Source organism: Heteronotia binoei, chromosome 2 (genome assembly GCF_032191835.1).
Source record: "Heteronotia binoei isolate CCM8104 ecotype False Entrance Well chromosome 2, APGP_CSIRO_Hbin_v1, whole genome shotgun sequence".
Taxonomy (NCBI): Eukaryota; Metazoa; Chordata; class Lepidosauria; order Squamata; family Gekkonidae; genus Heteronotia; species Heteronotia binoei.
Window position 1 is genome coordinate 193,731,804 of NC_083224.1, and position 24,307 is coordinate 193,756,110.

The 24,307-nt window shown below is 47.5% G+C and overlaps 1 protein-coding gene across 1 annotated transcript in view; it reads right to left on the minus strand.

Annotated features, from left to right (window-relative positions):
- Nucleotides 1-9,382: 9,382 nt before the first annotated feature.
- Nucleotides 9,383-24,307, minus strand: part of LOC132567445 (nuclear receptor ROR-beta-like) — a 48,175-nt gene continuing 33,250 nt past the window's right edge. Inside the window, exons 5-10 of the mRNA XM_060233121.1 lie at nucleotides 24,089-24,210; nucleotides 20,193-20,325; nucleotides 18,989-19,096; nucleotides 15,720-15,830; nucleotides 12,478-12,590; nucleotides 9,383-9,821 (exon numbers count right to left, since the gene is read on the minus strand). Of these exons, the coding sequence (XP_060089104.1) occupies nucleotides 9,660-9,821; nucleotides 12,478-12,590; nucleotides 15,720-15,830; nucleotides 18,989-19,096; nucleotides 20,193-20,325; nucleotides 24,089-24,210 (749 nt within the window). The 3' untranslated portion in view covers nucleotides 9,383-9,659. The remainder of the gene's footprint in view (nucleotides 9,822-12,477; nucleotides 12,591-15,719; nucleotides 15,831-18,988; nucleotides 19,097-20,192; nucleotides 20,326-24,088; nucleotides 24,211-24,307) is intronic.

Below are 24,307 nucleotides of genomic sequence, written 5' to 3' on the forward strand. Positions count from 1 at the left end.
GGCCTAATATGCTAATGAGTGTGTGATGCTAATATTAGGGGATGTGGTCTAATATGTGTCAGGCTCTGTAACTCTATCATACTGAAATTATAGAATACTAACCAAATGGACTCTCCATACTAACCCACAGCCTTTTGTTATATTGTAGCTAGCATGCATATCAAAGGGGGGACATTTGAAGTGTTAACTTTGTTTAGGTTGTAAAGGGAGCAAAGGGAGCAGTGAAGCAGTGAAGTGGCCAAGTTTGCGGATGACACTAAATTGTTCAGGGTGGTGAGAACCAGAGAGGATTGTGAGGAACTCCAAAGAGATCTGTTGAGGCTGGGTGAGTGGGCGTCAACGTGGCAGATGCGGTTCAATGTGGCCAAGTGCAAAGTAATGCACATTGGGGCCAAGAATCCCAGCTACAAATACAAGTTGATGGGGTGTGAACTGGCAGAGACTGACCAAGAGAGAGATCTTGCGGTCATGGTAGATAACTCACTGAAAATGTCAAGACAGTGTGCGTCTGCAATAAAAAAGGCCAACGCCATGCTGGGAATTATTAGGAAGGGAATTGAAAACAAATCAGCCAGTATCATAATGCCCCTGTATAAATCGATGGTGCGGTCTCATTTGGAGTACTGTGTGCAGTTCTGGTCGCCGCACCTCAAAAAGGATATTATAGCATTGGAGAAAGTCCAGAGAAGGGCAACTAGAATGATTAAAGGGCTGGAGCACTTTCCCTATGAAGAAAGGTTGAAACGCTTGGGACTCTTTAGCTTGGAGAAACGTCGACTGCGGGGTGACATGATAGAGGTTTACAAGATAATGCATGGGATGGAGAAAGTAGAGAAAGAAGTACTTTTCTCCCTTTCTCACAATACAAGAACTCGTGGGCATTCGATGAAATTGCTGAGCAGAAAGGTTAAAACGGATAAAAGGAAGTACTTCTTCACCCAAAGGGTGATTAACATGTGGAATTCACTGCCACAGGAGGTGGTGGTGGCCACAAGTATAGCCACCTTCAAGAAGGGTTTAGATAAATATATGGAGCACAGGTCCATCAGTGGCTATTAGCCACAGTGTATGTGTGTATATAAAATTTTTTGCCACTGTGTGACACAGAGTGTTGGACTTGATGGGCCGTTGGCCTGATCCAACATGGCTTCTCTTATGTTCTTATGAATGTGACCGTTAATACATACCACTGCTGGCCAGCATCTTCCCAGAGACAAAGAGAGAAGCAGAAGCTCTCGTGTGAAAGTTTGCACCTTCACTCCCTGTTGTTTTGAGAATAGTGTCTTTGTTTAGATATCGCTTTGATGTAGATTCCATAAGACTAAGAGACACCCATTCCCAGGTATTAGTCTCAACTTTTGTTTCCAGCTATGAGTTTCCATTCAAGTATTACATTGTCTCAATGAATACCGCCTTGAGTCTCCATCGCCTGACATTATGCTACTGAGTTCCTGCTGGGCTTTTTTTGTAGAAAACCTATGCATTTGTCTAGGGCAGCGGGCCGTGTGTGTGTGTGGGCCAGATTAGGCTCTCCCCACATGACTTCAAATAGAAAAACAATTATTTGCATTAATTTTGCTGGCCTGAATCATTATCATGAACCAGGAGAGCCAGTTTGGTGTAGTGGTTAAGTGTGCGGGCTCTTATCTGGGAGAACCGGGTTTGGTTCCCCACTCCTCCCCTTGCAGCTGCTGGCATGGCCTTGGGTCAGCCAGAGCTCTGGCAGAGGTTGTCCTTGAAAGGGCAGCTGCTGTGAGAGCCCTCTCAGCCCCACCCACCTCACAGGGTGTCTGTTGTGGGGGAGGAAGGTAAAGGAGATTGAGCTGCTCTTCAGAGTGGAGGGCGGGATATAAATCCAATATCTTCATCTACCTCACAGGGTGTCTGTTGTGGGGGGAGGAAGGGAAAGGAGATTGTGAGCCGCTCTGAGCCTCTTCGGAGTAGAGGGCAGGATATAAATCCAATATCATCATCATCTTCCTCAGCAGAGCACTATTTTTTAAGTTGATAATTTTTATGGCCCACGAATGATGTTATAAGTATTCATAAGGCCCTTGGCAGAAAAAAGGTTCCCCACCCCTGATCTACCGTATACTGCCAGTAACATGTACAATATATGTACACTGTAATTGCTAAATATATATATTTATTTTGCAAAAACTTTAATTGCACCTTTTTTCCACTTATGTATTTCTTTTATAGTATTTCTTACAAAAATTAAATGATAGCCTTATAGTTGTGGGTGGGCCCCCTATGTCTCCTAGCAACCAATATTTTTAGACCCAGTCCGCCACTGGTACTCTGGGGTATTTTGTGGCTATAGTTGGGGAGGGACGGTGGCTCAGCGGTAGAGCATCTGCTTGGTAAGGTTTATAAGGTTTATTTATGTCCCAGGTTCAATCCCCGGCATCTCCAACTAAAAAGGGCCCAGGCAAGTAGGCGTGAAAAACCTCAGCTCAAGACCCTGGAGAGCCGCTGCCAGTCTGGGTAGACAAGACTGACTTTGATGGACCCAGGGTCTGATTTAGTATAAGGCAGCTTCATATGTTCATATATGTTGGGGAGGGACGGTGGCTCAGTGGTAGAGCATCTGCTTGGCAAGCAGAAGGTCCCAGGTTCAATCCCCGGCATCTCCAACTAAAAAGGGTCTAGGCAAATAGGCATGAAAAACTTCCACTTGAGACCCTGGAGAGCCGCTGCCAGTCTGAGTAGACTGACTTTGATGGACCGAGGGGGGTCAGATTCAGTAGAAGGCAGCTTCATATGTTCATGTGTCCTTTCCCCTGTATGGGACTCAGGGTGGTTAACAGTATACAAAATACGCCTGATAGAAACAATATACAGTAAATAAACCTTATAAAGCGATTAAACATCTATCCTCATTGAAATTATCCCCTATCCAGCAGGGTAGGCTGTGTGGATGGTAAAGACACAGCTGAAGCCTACTGGTCACAGGGTGGTGGATCACAATCCCCAAAAGACCTCATGAAAAAGAGCAGCCTTGCATACCCTGTAGAATCTAGGGCGGTCCTGCAAGGCATGCACCTTTTCAGGCAGCTGGTTTCACAGGACGGGGGCCACTACTGAGAAGGCCCTTGTCCTTGTCGATACAAGGCAGCAGTTCATGGACCAGGGAGGGAGAATGCTCTGGGTCTGGCTGCCATGGTGGAGGATGCTAGAAGAGGCTGCAGGTTGGGTCCATAGAATCATAGAGCTGGAAGGGACCTCCAGGGTCATCTAGTCCAACCCCCTGCACAAGGCAGGAAACTCACAAACACCTCCCCCTAAATTCACAGGATCTTCATTGCTGTCAGATGGCCATCTAGCCCTCCTTAAAAACCTCCAAGGAGAGCCCACCAAGGAAGCCTGTTCCACTGAGGAACCGCTCTAATGGTCAGGAAGTTCTTCCTAATGTTGAGCTGGAAACTTAATTTTAACCCGTTGGTTCTGGTCCTACCTTCTGGGGCCACACAGAAAACAATTCCACACCATCCTCTCTAAGACAGCCCTTCAAGTCCTTGAAGATGGTGATCCTATCACCTCTCAGCCGCCTCCTCTCCAGGCTAAACAGGCCCAGCTCCTTCAGCCTTTCCTCATAGGACTTGGTCTCCAGACCCCTCACCATCTTTGTCACAGCAGAGGATGCTGGGAGCCGCTCGAAGGGGGGAGAGAGGAGATTCCTCCCCCCCCCCCAGTGAGTCTCACAGGCCCCCCCATTTGTTGACATATAATTGCTGCAATTTGGGATTAATTGCTGGGAATTTGGGATGTCCCGAGCTGTAGCAATATGCTTGACTGGGGAAGGCAATGGCAAACCACCCCATAAAAAATCTGCCAAGAAAACGTCCTGACGTGACCCCATGGGTCTGTGACAACTGGGTGCTTGCACAGGGGACTACCTTTACCCTTTAGCAACATGCTTTAAAAGTCTATTTGCTAGGAGAAAAGACACCCAGTCTATTATTTTTTTTTCACCCTGTAAAACACTTTATTGTGTTTGCCCCATGAGATCTTGTGCAATATACATCTCTCTCTATAGAATACATCTCATCGTTAAGGTTCGATTTTAATACACATTATATTACTTTTCAAAAGTTTTCGAAAAATTCATCTCCCCCTCTCTCTTTTAAATAGACCTTTCCCAGCTTGCCTCTTCGCATCATCGAAGCAAGCTGGTCCCCTACAGGAAATTTCGGGGCCGTTTTTGTTTTCTTTAAAAAAATAGAAATTACAATCTTTACACGACAAAACATTCAATGCAAACAGAAGCCGTTTTGTTATCCTAAGTCTAAAAAGGTCAGCCCCCCCCCCCCAAAAAAAACCCCGTCCATTCCCTAACGCCAAGGGTGTGTTAGTGTTTAAATAAATGCATTCCGTTTCTTCTCTCTCCCCCGAACATAAAAACAACATAAAACAGACAGCTTTTTTTTTTTAGATTTCTCTTTTGCACTGACATTCACAAGAATAATAAATACATCGTTAACCAATTCTTTTTTTTTTTCCTTTTCATACACAGCGTGAGGGTTTTCGAGGTGATAAATATACATCTAAAGTTTTCATTGCTCCAAAAAAAAATATTATATAGATTATATATAACGCAGTTAACGCTGATCATCACTTTAAAAAAAGCATGATCCCTCATTGCTTGGTTTCATTTTGTTCCTGATTCTCTCGCTGTAAACCCCTGGAAGTCTTGTCTTCCTGACTACCTTGGGTCAGGCCTGGTTCCCTGTCTGGTTCCTTTCCCATGTGCATCCTCAGAGCCATGAGGAATGAAAACTTGTAGGGTTTTTTTTAAAATAAGGATTCTCAGGATGCAGAATTCTCTGCTTGAAGAATTCTCTGCTTTCTTGATTTCTCAGAATCCCATGTGTATTCTTGCAAACAACAGACTTCTTTCTGCACTACATACTTCAGTTGGATCGCCTGTCGTGGCGTCCCCAAGGAATTGTGGGAATTGTAGTATAGCAGGGTGCCCTGATTTTTATTAGAGACCCCAGTTCCCAGAGTTCCTTGGGGGCAAGAGAATGGCCGCTAAATGAGTTCAACTATGAAATTTAAGGTCACATGTTACATCCCCCCACCTCCAACCCCCGTGTTGCTTCATGCTCCTGGAATTCTTTGACAATAAAAATGTTGATTGTCCTGTACTGTTTCAAACCCACCGTTCATTCTCTTGCCGTTGAGATTCTTATTAGAATTCTAACTTGAAGTTTTCATTAAAAGGACACGGGGATCCTAATTAAGGTGAAGAACAAAACATAAAACTCTGCTCTTCCAAGAGAGACATCTAACGGACCCCACTATACTGAAAGCGCTGATTAAACAATACGATAATTACTTTACACAGCCGTTAAAATCAGGAGCCGCTCAGCATAGTTTATTTTATTCATACTCGAAACCAATGGGGAAAGTGCACGATTAAAGTGTCTCTCTTTCTCTTTGGGCCCTCCAGGAACTCGGATGCCGTCCTTGTGTGCTTACTATACTATAACAATAATTCAGTACCACTGTAGGATTTTTGTTTAAACAGTGGGCTTTCTCACATTATCATGAACCAGTCTGGTATAGTGCTTATTATCTGGGAGAACCAGGTTTGATTCCCCACTCCTCTGCTTGCAGCTGCTGGAATGGCCTTGGGTTAGCCATCACTCTAGCAGAGTTGTCCTTGAAAGGGCAGCTTCTGGGAGAGCTCTCTCAGCCCCACCCGCCTCACAGGGTGTCTGTTGTGGGGGAGGAAGGGAAAGGAGTTTGTAAGCTGCTCTGTGACCCTGTCTTTGAAAGGGCAACTTCTGGGAGAGCCCTCTCAGCCCCACCCACCTCACAGGTGTCTGTTGTGGGGGGAGAAGATATAGGAGATTGTCAGCCGCTCTGAGTCTCTGATTCGGAGAGGAGGGCGGGGTATAAATCTGCAGTCTTCATTTTCCTCACTTGTGGGTTTTTGTTGCTTTGGGGTTCTTTTCTGTTCTGCGTGTGTTTTGCTCTCTCGACCAGTCGATTCAATATTACATCATTTTATGTCCGGCATACCTCCGGATATATAGCAGTGAAATATCAAATCGTCTACTAGAGGGAGCAAAACATCTGTGGATCTGGGTGGGTGGTGAAGACCCCTGAAGCAACAGGGACACAAGCGAGGAAAATGACAACGTGGCAAACCCCACCGTCAAATAAATTGCCCTTCTTGAAACTATAACTTAGTTGGGGTTTCGCTCCAGATTCGTAAAGTGCTTTATTCAAAACACAGAACGGTGATATTTGCAGGGGGGCGTGGCCCAGAATTCAGCAAGCAAGGATTCTATCTTTCCAGCTTCCTGGCTTTTAGGAGAATGAAACGAAGTAACTGAGTCTCGTCCTGTGTCTCGTGTACGGTCGCCTCTCCCCAGCCCTGCAGGGCACTGGTCTCTACAAGATCGAAGAATTACATTAAATCACACTTTCCTGTTCCGGACAGCAACACGGGGAAATCCAGTTGCTCTTTTCCTTCGGCTTCCTCAGCCCAACACCGTGAGGAAAACTGATGTTATCATTGGGTGGGTGGCAGAAAGAAGACTGCAGATTTACACCCCGCAAACTTGGCGACGGACGCCAGCAACAGCCAATCCAGGCAAGTTGGGCAAAGTGGGTGGGTTGCAGGCTGGGAGGGCTGCAAGCAGGGGGGAAACTGGGGCGGGGCGGGGAGCCAGCCTGGGGCCCCTAAAGGCCAGTGCCTACCAGGCCTAATTGTTAATCCAGCCCTGGCTATGACTGACTGGGATGGTTCCTACAAGCACAGGCTGTTGAGTTGGGTAGAAAAAGCCAGACAGGAGTATAGAAGAAAATGTGAGAGGAATACAGAGTAGCGGCTCCCCAACATGGTAACTGGAGGAGCGACATGCCTTCATCTACAAATTTGCTGGCCCCCACCCAGTGGGCGGGGCCAGGTGGAGCTCATGCCCAGCAAGACTTCTGATTGGATGTGCGGGGGGGGGGGGGTGGGGTTAACGTCTTGGCGGCAGCTTCCGCTACAGCAACAAGAATCTTCACTGTATGACTGAAGGTCAACTACGGCAGCCATTTTGCAGCTGACTCCGCCTCCTGGAGCAGCCATTTTTGTGGTAGCTATTTTGGGGTTACCGCACTGTCGGAATTGCAAAGGTGCGCGCAGGCTCAAAAAGGTTGAGGACTCCTTGGTATAGAGCGGCAACACTGTCCATGGCAAGACCGGCTCTAGAACGCGTGGACGTGGACTTGGCACAATTCCAGGGGCAGGGTATGTGTGCGTCCGTCCCACCAGAAGTGATGCAAAAAGTTCTCAGCGTCATCCCCTTTGACGTGCCCACCCCCGTGCCATTTTACCCCAACTTTAGTCATGGCAGGAATAAACGTAGGATCGGAATTGGCTACCTAGGCTGAAGGATTGGCTTCCAGCATCCAGCGGAGAGGCAGAGAGGAGAACAGAAACCCCTGCCTTTCGCAGTGAGCTCTTCCCGTAAATTTCACTTGGGGGGGGGGGGTCTGTTGATTTCCACATTGCCTTCTCGGTTTCCTTTTCTGGAGCAATCCCTTGGCAGCTGGAGTGTGGCAATTTCCAAGGCAGACAAAAAAAAAAAGTACAATCAGCGAGTATCATGATGCCCCTGTATAGATCGATGCTGCAGCCTCATTTGGAGTACCGTGTACAATTCTGGTCACCGCACCTCCAAAATGGTATTCTAGCATTGGGAAAAGCACAGAAGAGGGCAACTGGAATGATTCAAGGGTTGGAACACTTTCCCTATGAAGAAAGGTTAAAAGGCTTGGGGCTCTTTAGCTTGGAGAAACGTCGACTGAGGGGTGACATGATAGAGGTTTACAGGATTATGCATGGGATGGAGAAAGTGGAGAAAGAAGTCCTTTTCTCCCTCTCTCACAATACGAGAACTTGTGGGCATTCGATGAAATTGCTGAGCAGTTGGGTTAGAACGGATAAAAGGAAGTCCTTCTTCACCCAAAGGGTGATTAACATGTGGAATTCACTGCCACAGGAGGTGGTGGCGGCTACAAGCATAGCCAGCTTCAAGAGAGGGTTGGATAAGCATATGGAGCGGAGGTCCATCAGCGTATTGTTGGATCTCTGTGTCTGGGGCAGTGATGCTCTGTATTCTTGGTGCTTGGGGGGGCACAGTGGGAGGGCTTCTAGTGTCCTGGCCCCACTGGTGGCCCTCCTGATGGCACCTGGGTTTTTTGGCCACTGTGTGACACAGAGTGATGGACTGGATGGTTCATTGGCCTGATCCAACATGGCTTCTCTTATGTTCTTGTGTCTGGGGCAGTGATGCTCTGTATTCTTGGTGCTTGTAGTAGGGGCACAGTGGGAGGGCTTCTAGTGTCCTGGCCCCACTGATGGACCTCTTGATGGCACCTGGGGTTTTTGGCCACTGTGTGACACAGAGTGATGGACTGGATGGTTCATTGGCCTGATCCAACATGGCTTCTCTTATGTTCTATATGTCTGGGGCAAGTGATGCTTTGTATTCTTGGTGCTTGGGGGGGGGGGAGGGGGCACAGTGGAGGGCTTCTAGTGTCCTGGCCCCTCTGGTGGACCTCCTGATGGCACCTGGTTTTTTGGCCACTGTGTGACACAGAGTGTTGGACTGGCTGGACCATTGGCCTGATCCAATATGGCTTCTCTTATGTATGTTCTTACAATCACCTTTGGTTTTTGCAAAACAGGACGGAGAACGCAAAGTGCACCCCCCCCCCCCGAACCCAGGAGCCTTTTGCTGACCTCTCTGCAAACAATGAGGACTAGGAACTTGCTCTTGTTTTTTAAAAATGCAAAACAGCTACTGGGAAACTGAATCTCCCTCCATGTGGAAAGAAAAGAGACCCCCCTAAAGAGCATCAATATCTGAATCTCTCTGGGACCTATCCCCATCCTAGGGAGATACTTTTATACTGTTATTCTCTTTACAGTGTTGTTTCGAAGAAAGAAATGCGGAGGAGATCCCTGATCAATTTCTTCTTCCCCTGTCCGATTAGAGGTTCCAGCCCTCTGACCTTGGCTTTTCGCCTGCCCTAGTTACTTGTACAGAATTTGCTAAACTCCCCCAACTCACTTCTCTTCTTTGCCATTCCGGTACCTGCCTTTCAGATTCTCTCCCTCTGATGAAACAAGTCCATATTGGCCAGTTTCCATTCCGCCGAGGCCATCGGAAACCAAACATGCACACAGAGACATCCCAATCACAACAGCAACAATACACAGATTGTTTTAAACGAGGTGGGAACAGCGTCGTCAGCAGGCGGGTGTCGGGCTGGCTCTGTGGGGTTTTTCGTGGGCATGCTCACGCAACGAGGAAAACGGGGTGCGCCTCACTTGGAATACGTGTAGAACTAAGGACGGGAAAAGTGGCCACGCTTGCTTACCAGGGTATCTTTCTTACCGAACGGCGGTTCACATTCATTTCACCAGAACAGTGTGAACAAGTCAGCGTTTGTGGATCCGCCAAGGTGCAAATACATTCAATAGCTATTGTCTTGCAAAGCCCTGCAAAGTTCAGTTACTTGGTTTCAAATGAACCTCTCAGGGGGGCGTCTCTCCCCTCCCTTGCCCCAAACCAGCCTCCAAAGTTTTGGTCCATTTCCAGACTTCCAGGAAAAAGCTCAGCTCGGTCCCGGAAGCCTCTTAAGGACCCTTAGCTCTCCTGGGGATTGCCGAAGTGGAGCTCGGAGCTGAAGACCTCTTTGTAAAGGGGCGGGAAATTCGTGGCCGTCTCCGGGTGGACGAGACGGAAGAACTCTAGCTTATCCAAATGCAGGTTGCAAATTGTCTTCATGAAGGGCAGCTTTGAGACCATCTGCAGAAAAAGTGAGAGAGAGACAACCCCTCGTGTCAGAGAATTTGCTGGCTGCTCAAAAAGAAGCCCTATATTATTATTATTATTTACTTAATTTATATCCCGCCCTCCCCGCTGAAGGCAGGCTCGGGGCGGCTCACAAACAGAACGTCGACGCAAACACATTAGTGTGACCGGTAAAGTAGACAACAGTCAAAACTTAAAAACAATTGGTTAAAACATTTTGCATGTGCTCCTATAATAGTTTCAGGCAGCGATTGAATCCTGGTGGCCAGCTGCGCTCAGAGGTCTCAGGATCGCCGTAGCATGATAAGATAGGCCAGGGGTGGCCAACGGTAGCTCTCGAGATGGTTTTTTTTTTTGCCAACAACTCCCATCAGCCCCAGCCGTTGGCCATGCTGGCTGGGGCTGATGGGAGTTGTAGGCAAAAAAAAAACATCTGGAGAGCTACCGTTGGCCACCCCTGAGTTAGGCCATTGGTGGTGTTCTTATGGGCCAGTCCCGTCGCTGCAGATGTTACCATCATGTAAGAAGATGAAGATATTGGATTTATATCCCGCCCTCCACTCCGAAGAGTTTCAGAGCAGCTCACAATCTCCTTTCCCTTCCTCCCCCACAACAGGCACCCTGTGAGGTGGGTGGGGCTGAGAGGGCTCTCCCAGAAGCTGCCCTTTCAAGGACAGAGTCTCAGAGCGGCCTACAATTTCCCTTTCCATCCTCCCCCACAACAGACACCCTGTGAGGTGGGTTGGGCTGGAGAGGGCTCTCACAGCAGCTGCCCTTTCAAGGACAACCTCTGCCAGAGCTATGGCTGACCCAAGGCCATGCTAGCAGGTGCAAGTGGAGGACGGGGGAATCAAACCCGGTTCTCCCAGATAAGAGTCCACACACTTAACCACTACACCAAACTGGCTCTCCATCATGCAAATGCCCGGTGGAAGAGTGCCGTTTTGCAGGCCGTGCAGAACTGTGAAAGCTCTCGCAGGGCCCCAACCTCCTCCGGCAACTCATTCCACCAGCTAGGGGCAGCAACGGAAAAGGCCCTGCCCGTCATTTTGAACCTCGCTTCTCTGACGCTGGGGACTGTCAAGAGGTTTTAAGACCTGGACCGAAGTGCTCGCTGGGGCATGTGCAGGGAAAGGCGGTCCCTAAGGCGTGCAGGACCCTGGTTATATAGCAAGAGTGGCTGACTTTTTCTGTAATGAGATCGACTTCCCCGGCAATGTTCCTGCCAACTGCCTGATAGGGTTGCCAATCCCCAGGTGAGAAGCCTGGAGAGAGCTGTGTTCACTAATATGTCTTAGCAAAGTCACAATTCCTGAAGTTTATCAATATCACAAAATTTTCACAGCTTAATGCTTCTTAGAACCAAGTATTTGGATCCACAGATTCATACAAAGAATCCCACAATTTCCAAAAAACATACCATTTGAAGCAATAAGCACATGGTCGTTCAGACAAATCAGCCAGTATCATAATGCCCCTGTATAAATCGATGGTGCGGTCTCTTTTGGAATACTGTGTGCAATTCTGGTCATCGCACCTCAAAAAGGATATTATAGCATTGGAGAAAGTCCAGAAAAGGGCAACTAGAATGATTAAAGGGTTGGAACACTTTTCCTATGAAGAAAGGTTAAACCGCTGAGGGCTCTTTAGCTTGGAGAAACGTCGACAGCAGGGTGACATGATAGAGGTTTACAAGATTATGCATGGGATGGAGAAAGTAGAGAAAGAAGTACTTTTCTCCCTTTCTCACAATACAGGTCTGATTCAGTAGAAGGCAGCTTCATATGTTCATATATGTTCACATGTTCTTATGATCCAACATCGCTTCTCTTATGTTCTTATGACAGGGGCACCTACTAGGAGAAGAAAAACACTCGCTGGCTGTAGAGGGATATTAGAAGTGGAGATCACGTTCAGTGAAATGCTGTTGGTAGATGAGATTGCTTATCATACTGGGAGGACAGAAGCAGAAAACTCTCCTTCCCGTACAACCTTTGTAGCTTGCCATTGGCTATTTTAGTGGGTCCCAAGTTTTGGAGGGTTTTCTGAAAGGAATCACATCACTGTGATTTCTGGAATATTCCTACAATTCGGAGGAATTAGATGATGGAGAGAGGGTTCCCCGAGTTTGAGAAAGATGTTTAGATGGAATCATACTCTGTGCATGTGCCATGTGAGTTTGCCTTCCCTGCCCCAAGGAGTCTCAGAGCATCAGCATGTGGATGCAGAGAAGTGGAGGATCAAACCCAGTTCTCCCAGATAAGAGTCGGCACACCACAAACTGATGTAGTGGTTAAGTTTGTACGCACACGCGCAAAGTGCACAATAAGACAGCATTAAGACAGGGGAGGGATGGTGGCTCAGTGGTAGAGCATCTGCTTGGGAAGCAGAAGGTCCCAGGTTCAATCCCTGGCATCTCCAAAAAAGGGTCCAGGCAAATAGGTGTGAAAAACCTCAGCTTGAGACCCTGGAGAGCCGCTGCCAGTCTGAGAAGACGATACTGACTTTGATGGGCCGAGGGTCTGATTCAGTAGAAGGCAGCTTCATATGTTCATTCCCAGAGAAACCACAGGAAGGTAACTTACCTAGGGTTCCCCAAACCCAGGAACTGACCTAGAATCCACAATAATCCGATGCCCCGTTTTATTACCTTGGACAGTCTGTCTTCACTGGAGTTTTTCTTCTGAATTTCTTGTTGGAGAGCCAAGTAGATTTTATCCTGGAGTTTCTGGACTTTCTTGGACTCCGACAGCCAGGGTCGATCTGAAATATACAGTACCAAAGGGATCATTTGGCACCGCTTCGATTGCAAAACCAGCTTTACAAAAAAAAAAAGAGCACTTTTTAAAAACTACTTGCCATTAGAGCAAGACACATTTGGGGAAAATGTCTATAGCAGGGGTAGCCAAACTTACTTAACAAAAGAGCCACATAGAATAAATGTCAGATGTCTTTTTTTTTTTTTAGTTTATTTATTTATTTATAACGGCAGACAATACATAAAAGTTTATTTATTTATTTATAGACCAGCAGACAATACATAAAAGTATAATTCATTACCGATAAAAGGTGATATAAATAATTATTATATACTAAAATATGATACCACCTAAAATATACATAAAATACGAATACTTTAAGACGCTACCGCCGAAGATGTAAAATTAATGTTAAAACCAAGGATAAACTAAAAACCCTGTCTAGACCTCTTTGTTTCTTCCCTTAATAAATAAATTACTTATTCACTGCCTAAGCCGGCATTTAAGGCAGTAAAATCATACAAAATTAAAACTGATTGTCCATCAAATCATACATAAAAAGGTATAAAATACTGTTATAAAACTACAAATATAACAAAACATGGCAGTCCCAGCCAACAGATTGGCAAAGATATTTAGCCATTTCCTGACTGAATCATTAGAGTTTCCCTTATTCTTGTGGCAAGCCTGCCAAATTTTGCTAATTTGTATGTAACCTCAGGGTTCCTATTGCTGAGAAGATTCTTAAGGATTTGCAATTTTTGGCTACCGGTAAAAGGTATGGCCGTGGAAAATGGGAGTACTTCTCGATGATCATTATAAGCTTTACAGTCAAATATGACATGGACTAGAGATGTCAGATGTCTGAGAGCGGCAAGACATGAACGCCAGAAGAAAGGAAGGAAGAGAGGGAGGAAGGAAGGAAGGAAAATAGATGGGAGGGAGAAATTGAAAGAAAGCAACTTTAACTTTAAATGTATGCTCCATGCTGCTGGCTGGCTTGGCTTGGAGAAGCGATTTAAAGAGAGAAACGCCTTCTCCAAGCCAGCCAATGGGGTGGTGGGAGCTTCAAGAGCCACACAATACGTATAAAAGAGTCACACGCGGCTCCTGAGCCACAATTTGGCCACCCCAGTCTATGAGAACGGCCTAGTCAAGTGGAGCTCTATTGGCCTCTTGTATTACCTGATCTTTGCTGAGCTAAAAGCTGCAATACCGCTCTCTGCCCCTCTGCAATTGTGGCGCTGACGTATAGTTGCCACGGTTGTGCCCAGATACTGTTGAAAGTCCCCAATTTGGAGTGACATGAGAGAGACAAGCAGGAAGCCCCTGAAGTCTCATGTTAGACTTTGTCCCAAAAAGAAGCTGTTGGGATTCAGGCTGATAGTTAAGACAGCTGAACCAGTCAATTGTCTAAGTCGGGGGTGTCAAACATACGGCTTGGGGGCCAAATCAGGCCCCCAAGCAACTGGTTGTCGTCTGCTTCCTTCTCCCTCTCTCTTGCTTCTTCTGCACCACAGCTTGCTTGCCCAGGCTTGCTCAATCGCAAAGGAGCTACAGAGCAAAGCCTCTATTTTCTCCATTGGCTGAGGCTCCTCCCATGGGGAGGAAGGGGGGGGAGGAATAGCTTGCTTTGCCAGGCTTTTTCAATCACACAGCAGAGCTACTGCGCCAAGCCTCTCTTCCTTCTATTGGCTGAGGCTCCTCCCCCTCCCGGTCCCCTGGAGAAGGAAGGAAAGAGCCAGAGCTTCCTTTGCCCAATTCCTGGGATCTCATGGGAGAGATACAAAGAAAGCACCTTTAAGACCAACGAGTGTTAATGTTTTAAGCATGTTTTATTTTAAGTGGTTTTTTTAAAAAAAAAAATCTTTGTGTTCATCTGTGTCCTTTATAAAGTTTATATCTCTGGTTAAAAGGTAAAGGTAGCCCCCTGTGCAAACACCAGTCTTTTCCAACTCTGGGGTGACGTTGCTTTCACAACGTTTTCACAGCAGATGTTTTTACAGTGTGGTTTGCCATTGCCTTCCCCAGTCCTCTACACTTTCTCCCAGCAAGCTGGATACTTCCAATAACAAGCAGTGTGCTTAAAAATATCTATAAAAATGGAATTAAGCATCTGTCCACAGCCAGTAAACCCCAATATAATTTTCGGCTTGCTGCATTTTCATATTCTTAAAATACAAGATAAAATCTTTACCCTGATTAGTTATGCGGCTAGCTAGATTTTAAAATATCTGCTTAATTCAGTAAAAATTTAAAATAAAGTGACAGGCTTTCTTGTATATACATCACAGCGTATGGTGCTTTTTTTCAGGTTAGCAACACGAAGAAGAAGAAGATATTGGATTTATATCCCGCCCTCCACTCCGAAGAGTCTCAGAGCGGCTCACAATCTCCTTTACCTTCCTCCCCCACAACAGACACCCTGTGAGGTAGATGAAGATATTGGATTTATATCCCGCCCTCCACTCCCAAGAGTCTCAGAGCGGCTCACAATCTCCTTTACCTTCCTCCCCCACAACAGACACCCTGTGAGGTGGGTGGGGCTGAGAGAGCTCTTCCAGAAGCTGCCCTTTCAAGGACAACCTCCGCCAGAGCTATGGCTGACCGAAGGCCATTCTAGCAGGTGCAAGTGGAGGAGTGGGGAATCAAACCCAGTTCTCCCAGATAAGAGTCCGCAGACTTAACCACTACACCAAACTGGCTCTCCACGAAGGCACAATGATCAAGCAAAAGGTAGAGTACCTGAATCTAACGGTTTTGTACTGACCAATTAAAAGTCATTTTAGAAGATGGAAAGCTGGGTACTCAATTTGACCGACCTCAGAAGGACGGAAGGCTGAGTCAACCTCGAGCCGGCGACCTGAAAACCCAGCTTCCGCCGGGATCAAACTCAAGTCGCGAGCAGAGCTTAGGACTGCAGTACTGCAGCTTTAACACTCTGAGCCATGGGGCTGCTTTATATCTCTGCTACCTCATCTTGAATAGGTACATGCGTGGCCTGGCCCGACGAAGACTCATTTACGTCAGATCCGACCCTCATAACAAATGAGTTCGACACCCCTGGCCTAAGTACGCCGGTCACATGACCAGGAATGGAGGCGCCAAGTTCCTATAGGCTAAGATCACCCACCTGGCGAGAGCAGCACTGCTGCTGTGAAGAGGGCCACCTCTTCCTCGGAGAGCTGCAGCCTGCAAAGATTCCTTCCCAGTTCAAAGATGGCGCTGACCAGATCGTCACAGCCTACGTGAAAAGCAAAGGGGGGGGGGGTGGGAGGCAGGGGAACGTTACCACAAAAAGTCTCCTGTTAGGGACAGCCAGGGGGGATGTTGCAGAAAAAAGACCAGCAGGGACTCATTTGCCTATTAGGCCACACCCCCTGGCATCGCCATTATTCCACACAGGGCTTTTTTTGCAGAAAAAGACCAGCAGGAACTCGTTTGCCTATTAGGCCACACCCCCTGGCATCGCCATTGTTCCACACAGGGCTCTTTTTTTGCAGAAAAAGACCAACAGGAACTCGTTTGCCTATTAGGCCACACCCCCTGGCATCGCCATTGTTCCACACAGGGCTTTTTTTTGCAGAAAAAGACCAGCAGGAACTCATTTGCCTATTAGGCCCCACCCCCTGGCATCGCCATTGTTCCACACAGGGCTTTTTTTGCAGAAAAAGACCAGCAGGAACTCGTTTGCCTATTAGGCCACACCCCCTGGCATCACCATTGTTCCACACAGGGCTTTTCTTGCAGAAAAAGACCAGCAGGAACTCGTTTGCCTATTAGGCCACACCCCCTGGCACCGCCATTGTTCCACACAGGGCTTTTTTTTGCAGAAAAAGACCAGCAGGAACTTGTTTCCCTATTAGGCCACACCCCCTGGCATCGCCATTGTTCCACACAGGGCTTTTTTTGCAGAAAAAGACCAGCAGGAACTCGTTTGCCTATTAGGCCACACCCCCTGGCACCGCCATTGTTCCACACAGGGCTTTTTTTTGCAGAAAAAGACCAGCAGGAACTCGTTTCCCTATTAGGCCACACCCCCTGGCATCGCCATTGTTCCACACAGGGCTTTTTTTGCAGAAAAAGACCAGCAGGAACTCGTTTGCCTATTAGGCCACACCCCCTGGCATCGCCATTGTTCCACACAGGGCTTCTTTTGCAGAAAAGCCCAGCAGGGACTCATTTGCACATTCAGCCACACCCCCTGGTGCCGAGCCAACCGGAACCTCCTGCTCAAAAAAAGCCCTGGGGGCGACTGCAGTTTCATTCCTCCTCCCGCCCCGGGGAGATCTTTTTGGCAGCACAATTCCAACTGTTTCTAGTGTTAAGCTGGCAAGGTAGAGGAGGAACCGCTGGCTGTTTCCCGGAGCCCTTTAAAGCTCCCCCCGTCACTTCCACCTGCATTTCAAGGGGCCGGCCCACCCATGTGGGAGGGAAGGGGGCACGGCGTGGCCTGATCCTGTCAGCTCTCGAAATGAGACCACCAAGGAGGTCTCTGCAGAGGAAGGCAATGGTAAACCACCTCCGCTTCTCACCACAAATGAACCCACGCCTTCCCTTCATAGAAGACCAGAGCCAAGCCCATGAAAGACCTCATCCTGAGACCCTGGGAAGCCGCTGCTGGTCCACGTACACAAGATTGGCTTTGACGGACCACTGGTGTCGTCTAGTTCAGGATAAGGCAGCTTCATGCATTCATGTGGACTCCCTTTCTTGCAGCTGATACCAGAAACTGAGCCAGGCTAAGAGAAAAACGTCTTTTTTTGAGCAGGTGCGCAGTTCTAGCCAGCCTGGTGTCGGGGGATGTGGCCTAATATGCAAAGGAGTCCCTGCTGGGCTTGCCCTACAACAAAAGCCCTGCGTGAAACAATGGTGGAGTCAAGGGGTGTGGCCTGATATGCAAATGAGTTCCTGCTGGGCTTTTCCTGCCAAAAAAGCCCTGCATGGAACAATGGTGGCATCAGGGGTGTGTGGCCTAATATGCAAATGAGTTCCTGGTTTTTAAACTTTTTTTAAAAAAAAAGCAGAAACGCACAAGGATGCAGTCCCAGCTGGCTTTAGTGCGAGGGGGGGTTGGCCTAATATGCAAATGAGATCCTGCTGGGCTTTTCCTACAAAAAAAGCCACGTGTGAAACAATGGTGGCATCAAGGGGTGTGGCCTAATATTCAAATGAGCTCCTGCAGGGCTTGTTTCCACCAAAAAGCCCTGTGTGAAACAATGGTAACATTGGGATGTGTGGTCTAATATGCAAATGAGTTCCGGCTGGGCCTCTTCCACAACAAAAGCCCCGTGCGAAACAATGGGGGAGCCAGGGGGTGTGGCCTAATATGCAAATGAGTTCCGGCTGGGCTTTTCCTGCAAAAAAAGCCCTTGTCTTGCATGACAGTCCGATTGCGAGGAAGTAAGGCGTGAAAGAATTAACTTCTCCTTCCCCAATTGCCTTACTATGTTATAACAACAACAGATACACACCCTCTATAAGGGCAAAGATGGTGATAGTTGAAAGTGCTGTAAAGTCACCACTGGCTAATAGCCACCCTGTGGAGTCTTCAAGGCAAGAGATGTTCAGAGGTGATTTACCTTTGCCTGCCTCTGCACAGTGACTGTGGACTTCTTCGATGGTCTCCCACCTAAGCAGGGGTAGAATTCTAGCAGGAGCTCCTTTGCATATTAGGCCACACACCCCTGGATGTAGCCAATCCTCCTGGAGCTTACAAGGCTCTTTTTAGTAAGCTCTTGGAGGATTGGCTACATCAGGGGGGTATGGCCAGGGGTGGAATTCTAGCGGGCGCTCCTTTGCATATTAGGCCACACCCCCTGATGTAGCCAATCCCCCCAAGAGCTTACAAGGCTCTTTTTGGTAAGCTCCTGGAGGATTGGCTACATCGGGAGGGTGTGGCCTAATATGCAAAGGAGCTCCTGCTAGAATTCCTACCCCTGCATCCAAATATTACCCAGGGCAGACCCTAATTAGTTTCTGAGATCTGAAGAAATCAGGCTAGTGGCCAAAGTGTGGCTCAGGAGCCACGTGTGGGTCTTTCACACATATTGTGTGGCTCTCCAAGCCCCCCATTGCCCCCTTGACCAGCTAGAAGAATTTCTCTCTTTAAATTTCTCTCTTTAAATCGCTTCTCCAAGCCAAGCTAGCTGGTGACGTAGAGAAGGCATTTAAAGTCGCTTGCATTCCGCCTCTCCCTTGCAGCTCTCAAACCTCTGACGTTCACGCCTTGCAGCTCTCAAACATCTGATGTTTATTCTACGTGGTTCTTACATTAAACACGTTTGGCCGTCCCTGGGCTAGCCTTTGGCTTTCCAGGTCAGGGCAAAACAGAAAAGGGTAAACATCCCATTCCAACAAAAAACACGGCTGCCAGAGCTAAGGAAAAAACCATCTGCTTACCAAGAGATTTGAACATCTGCATCCCACCATACTTCCCATCAAAGAGCACTGTGTTGTTCAACGGGTTGAAGGCCCGAATCATTCGGATGAGGAGAACTTCCAAGCAACCTGATGCAGACAGAAAGGCCACCAGAGAACATAAGACATATTGGATCAGACCAATGGCCCATCCAGTCCAACACTGCGTGTCACAGTGGCCAAAAACCCCAGGTGCCATCAGGAGGTCCACCAGAGGAGCCAGGACACTAGAAGCCCTCCCACTGTGCCCCCCCAAGCACCAAGAATGCAGAGCATCACAGCCCCAGACAGAAGAACATAAGAGAAGCCATGCTGGATCAGGCCAGTGGCCCCCTCCAGTCCAACACTCTGTGTCACACAGTGGTCAAAAAATCCCCAAGTGCCATCAGCAGGTTCACAAGTGGGGCTAGAAGCCCCTCCACTTTGCCCACCCCCCCAAGCACCAAGAATACAGAGCATCACTGCTCCAGACAGAGAGTTCCAACAATATGCTGTGGCTAATAGCCACTGATGGACCTCTGCTCCATATCTTTATCCAATCCCCTCTTGAAACTGGTTATGCTTGCAGCCGCCACCACCTCCTGTGGCAGTGAATTCCACATGTTAATCACCCTTTCCCTTTCTCCCCCACAACAGACACCCTGTGAGGTGGGTGAGGCTGAGAGAGGTCCCTTTCAAGCTGCCCTTTCAAGGACAGAGTCTCAGAGCAGCCTACAATCTCCTTTCCCTTCCTCCCCCACAACAGACACCCTGTGAGGTGGGTGGGGGCTGAGAGATCTCTCCCAGAAGCTGCCCTTTCAAGGACAACTCTGAGAGAGCTACGGCTGACCTAAGGCCATTCCAGCAGCTGCAAGTGGAGGAGGGGGGAATCAAACCCAGTTCTCCTGGATAAGAGTCCGCACGCTTAACCGCTACACAAAACCGGCTCTCGTTAATTTAATACAATCTAGAGCTGCTTGCAAGAACGGGGGCTGGGCTCCGGAGCCCACCCAGGTCTTACTGGTGAACGTGAAAGCAGCGAAGTAAGTATTCAGTGTAAAAATCAATGCATTCATGTACGATAGCAGCATTGGGATTTTTTTTTAATGGAAAATTCAAGCCAGGAAAATAAAGCAGCACATCCTAGCGACAGTCGTTTGCTCAGAGAAGGGGAGTCGTCAGGTTTCTTCCCGTTGCTTCTTCTCACCTGCTTTCAAGAGGATGATCTGGTCGTTCTGGCAGAGCTCCATGAAACCTTCAATGCGTTTGGCGAATTCCACCACGTACTGGATGGCGTTCGAGATCTGCAGGGCGCATTCCTGCCACAAAGCCTCGCAGCTCTGCGAAAAGAACAGGGGAAGGCCGTCAGTCAGTTTCCCCGCAGTCTGCCTGTATCTAGGGCAGGGGTGTTAAACATGCAGTTCGGGAGCCAAATCAGGGCTCCTCTCAGGCCCCCGAGCAACTGGCTGTCATCTGCTTCCTTCTCCCTCTCTCTTGCTTCCTTCTGCATCACAGCTTGCTTTGCCAGGCTTGCTCAATTGCACAGGAGATACAGAGCAAAACCTCTGTTTTCTCTATTGGCTGAGGCTCCTTCCTCGGGGAGGAATAGCTTGCTTTGCCAGGCTCTCTCAATTGTACAATGGAGCTACTGAGCCAAGCCTCTCTTCCTTCTATTGGCTGAGGCTCCCCCCCTTCTCGGTCCCCTGGGGAAGGAAGGAAACAGCCAGAGCTTCCTTTGCCCAGTTTCCTGGATCCCATGGGAGAAATACAAAGAAAGCATCTTTAAGACCAACGAGGGCTAACGTTTTAAGCATGTTTTAAGTTCTTAAAAAGATATATATTTGTGCTTGTCTGTGTTCTTTATAAACTTTGCATCTCTGGTGCCTAATCTTAAATAGGTACACACACGGTCCGGCCCAATAAGGTCTCATTTATGTCAGATCCGGCCCTCATAACAAAAGAGTTTGACACCCCTGATCTAGGGTTGTCAACATCCTGGTGGCACCTGGAGGTCTCCTGACATTACAAGATCTTCGGGTTGCCAAACCCCCACAGTACCATAGAGTTTTCCTCCCAAATTGCTAGAGCATCCAGGAAAACCATAGAGGTTTACCGGAAGCTCCTAGAGTGGCCAGTGCAATGACATCATTTGTGAGTGACATCGTTGCACCAGCGATATCGCGTGGGGATCCCTCCGCCAGCCCACTGTGGGCTTAAGAGAAAGCTATTTCTTTGCGAACGTACAAACAACGGCTCTGTGAGCTGTACAAACTTTCATACAGACATGTAAATACAAGGTCCACTGAATTGAGATTAATAATTTGCACACCGTTAATTACAACGGCGCCAGAGTTTCTTATACAGAAAACACAAAACATGACATTTCCGGTAAAAACACGCGTGTTTCGATGGTGACTCTCTTTGTCCGACAAAAGCTAATTTTTCTGAAACCAAGCTCAGTTCAATTCATTACGTGTGTATATTAAAGTTGCAGAGACTTTTCTGTTGGGATTACAAATGGAAAAATTTCCAAAAGAAGATAGAATTTTAATCTGGTACTTGCTCTCAGCTGCTCGGACATTGTATGCGCAGTTGTGGAAGCAAGAAAAAATACCAGAGAAATGGGATTGGATTGTAAAAGTTATAACATGGAGTGAAATGGACAAGTTAACAAGAACCTTAAGAGACTATGATTTAGAAGTATTTAAGATGGAGTGGAAAAAGTTCAGAAGATACGTAGAAAAAGAGTGGAAAATAAAAGGACATTGGACAATTTTTGATAATGACTAAGTACAAGAGGGAGGAGGATATCAATTTTGGTTCTTATTAATAAAGGGTACCTTTAATATTAAGATTTTAAGTATATAACACTGGCGGGGGTCAAGTAACGGGGGGAGGGGTGGGTAGAAAGTAATATATGGGATAGATTAAAAAAAAAATTCATTACGTGTGTATATCATTTCTCACAAGGCAAACAGTTCTCTTTATGCGGCTGGCTAGCCGCGGTCTGGGAAAGATTAAACCTGGAACCAGTGCTCTGGTAATTAGTGACTCAGAACAGCATGGTCGGTTTTCTGGGCCAGCAGGTTGGGGACCTCTAGGGCGGCAGAACGGCTGCCTGCCCAAGAGTTTGTGTAACCAAATTAGAGAATCACAGAGAAGGAAGGCAAGGGAAACAAAGCATAAAGCTGCCGTGATATTCAACCTCCAAAAAATTAAACCAAGAGTCCAAAATTATACAAAAGTACCAAATATAATTGTTTTACAAGGTTATGCATGGGATGGAGAAAGTAGAGAAAGGAGTCCTTTTCTCCCTTTCTCACAATACAAGAACTCGTGGGCATTCGATGAAATTGCTGAGCAGTCGGGTTAAAACGGGCAAAAGGAAGTCCTCCTTCACCCAAAGGGCGATTAACATGTGGAATTCACTGCCACAGGAGGTGGTGGCGGCCACAAGCATAGCCAGCTTCAAGAGGGGATTGGATAAAAATATGGAGCAGAGGTCCATCAGTGGCTATTAGCCACAGTGTGTATACATATGTATGTGTGTGTGTGTGTGTTTATATATAATTTTTTTTGGCCACTGAGTGACACAGAGTGTTGGAATGGATGGGCCATTGGCTTGATCCAACATGGCTTCTCTTATGTTCTTATGTACAGTCAGTGAAGGCAATCCCTTTCAATCCCTCCAAGGAAAGTCAATTATCTACACCTGTGTATATATATAGCTTGTGACCGGATTGTAATCTTACCACTGTTGGAGTGTTACTCTGTGTATGGCGTTCTTACCCAGTGTGTGAATATTAATTGTGAGAAGGTATGTTTCAAGCTGATGTACACAAATGAAATTGATGTAATTATGCAACCTTTGTGATTTTGTGAATGTTTCCAGTTGCTATGTATATGCATTTTTTTTGTGCCGTATGAAGAAGCGAACGCGAAACAGGAACAGTAGTACAATCCTGACGCCTTATGGATTGCTGACTGCATAATATTGCACTATCAATTTTCTTGTATCTGGCATTCGTTTGCTTAAGAAGAAGGAATCGGATTCCTGATGAAATATCGTTCCTTGGAGGGATTGAAAGGGATTGCCTTAACTGACTGGAAAACAATTGTATTTGGTACTTTCTGTATAATTTTGGACTCTTGGTTTAATGTTTTGGAGGTTGAATATCATGGCAGCTTTATGCTTTGTTTCCTCTGCTTGCCCGGGAGTTTGGCAGCCCTACAAGATCGGCAAGTGATCAAGATCAGTTCCCCTGGAGAAGAAGAAGAAGATATTGGATTTATATCCCGCCCTCCACTCCGAAGAGTCTCAGAGCGGCTCACAATCTCCTTTCCGTTCCTCTCCCACAACAGACACCCTGTGAGGTGGGTGGGGCTGAGAGGGCTCTCACAGCAGCTGCCCTTTCAAGGACAGAGGCTCAGAGCGGCCTACAATCTCCTTTCCCTTCCTCCCCCACAACAGACACGCTGTGAGGCGGGTGGGGCTGAGAGGACTCTCACAGCAGCTGCCCTTTCAAGGACAAAGTCTCAGAGTGGCCTACAATCTCCCTTCCCTTCCTCCCCCACAACAGACACCCTGTGAGGTGGGTGGGGCTGAGAGGGCTCTCCCAGAAGCTGCCCTTTCAAGGACAGAGTCTCAGAGCAGCCTACAATCTCCCTTCCCTTCCTCCCCCACAACAGACACCCTGTGAGGCGGATGGGGCTGAGAGAGCTCTCCCAGAAGCTGCCCTTTCAAGGACAGAGGCTCAGAGCGGCCTACAATCTCCTTTCCCTTCCTCCCCCACAATAGACACCCCGTGAGGCGGGTGGGGCTGAGAGGACTCTCACAGCAGCTGCCCTTTCAAGGACAACCTCTGCCAGAACTATGGCTGACCCAAGGCCATACTAGCAGGTGCAAGTGGAGGAGTGGGGAATCAAACCAGTTTTCCCAGATAAGAGTCCACACACTTAACCACTACACCAATCCACAAGGGCTGGCTCTGTTTAGCTGGTGAGAGACCCATGATCTACACTGCAGGAGAAAGCACACTGGTTTAAACAGCCCAGGAAAACCCAGACATGCTTGTATATTCCAAGCGGGGAGAGAAAACATACCTTGTTTTGCATGCCTCTGATTTCTTCTTGTGAGTAAAGCGTCCAGGCCAGCCTCTTCAGCTCTTCACTTGTGTACTGGGACGTTTCCAGGTGTGATTTGATCACGTTCTGGGCTAGGCGTTCTGGAAGTACATGGACAGCGTCAGGCTCCTATGACATGGTACTAAGATCCAGCCAGCCCCACCTCATGTCTTTTCAGGTAGAGATATTCTGCAGGGG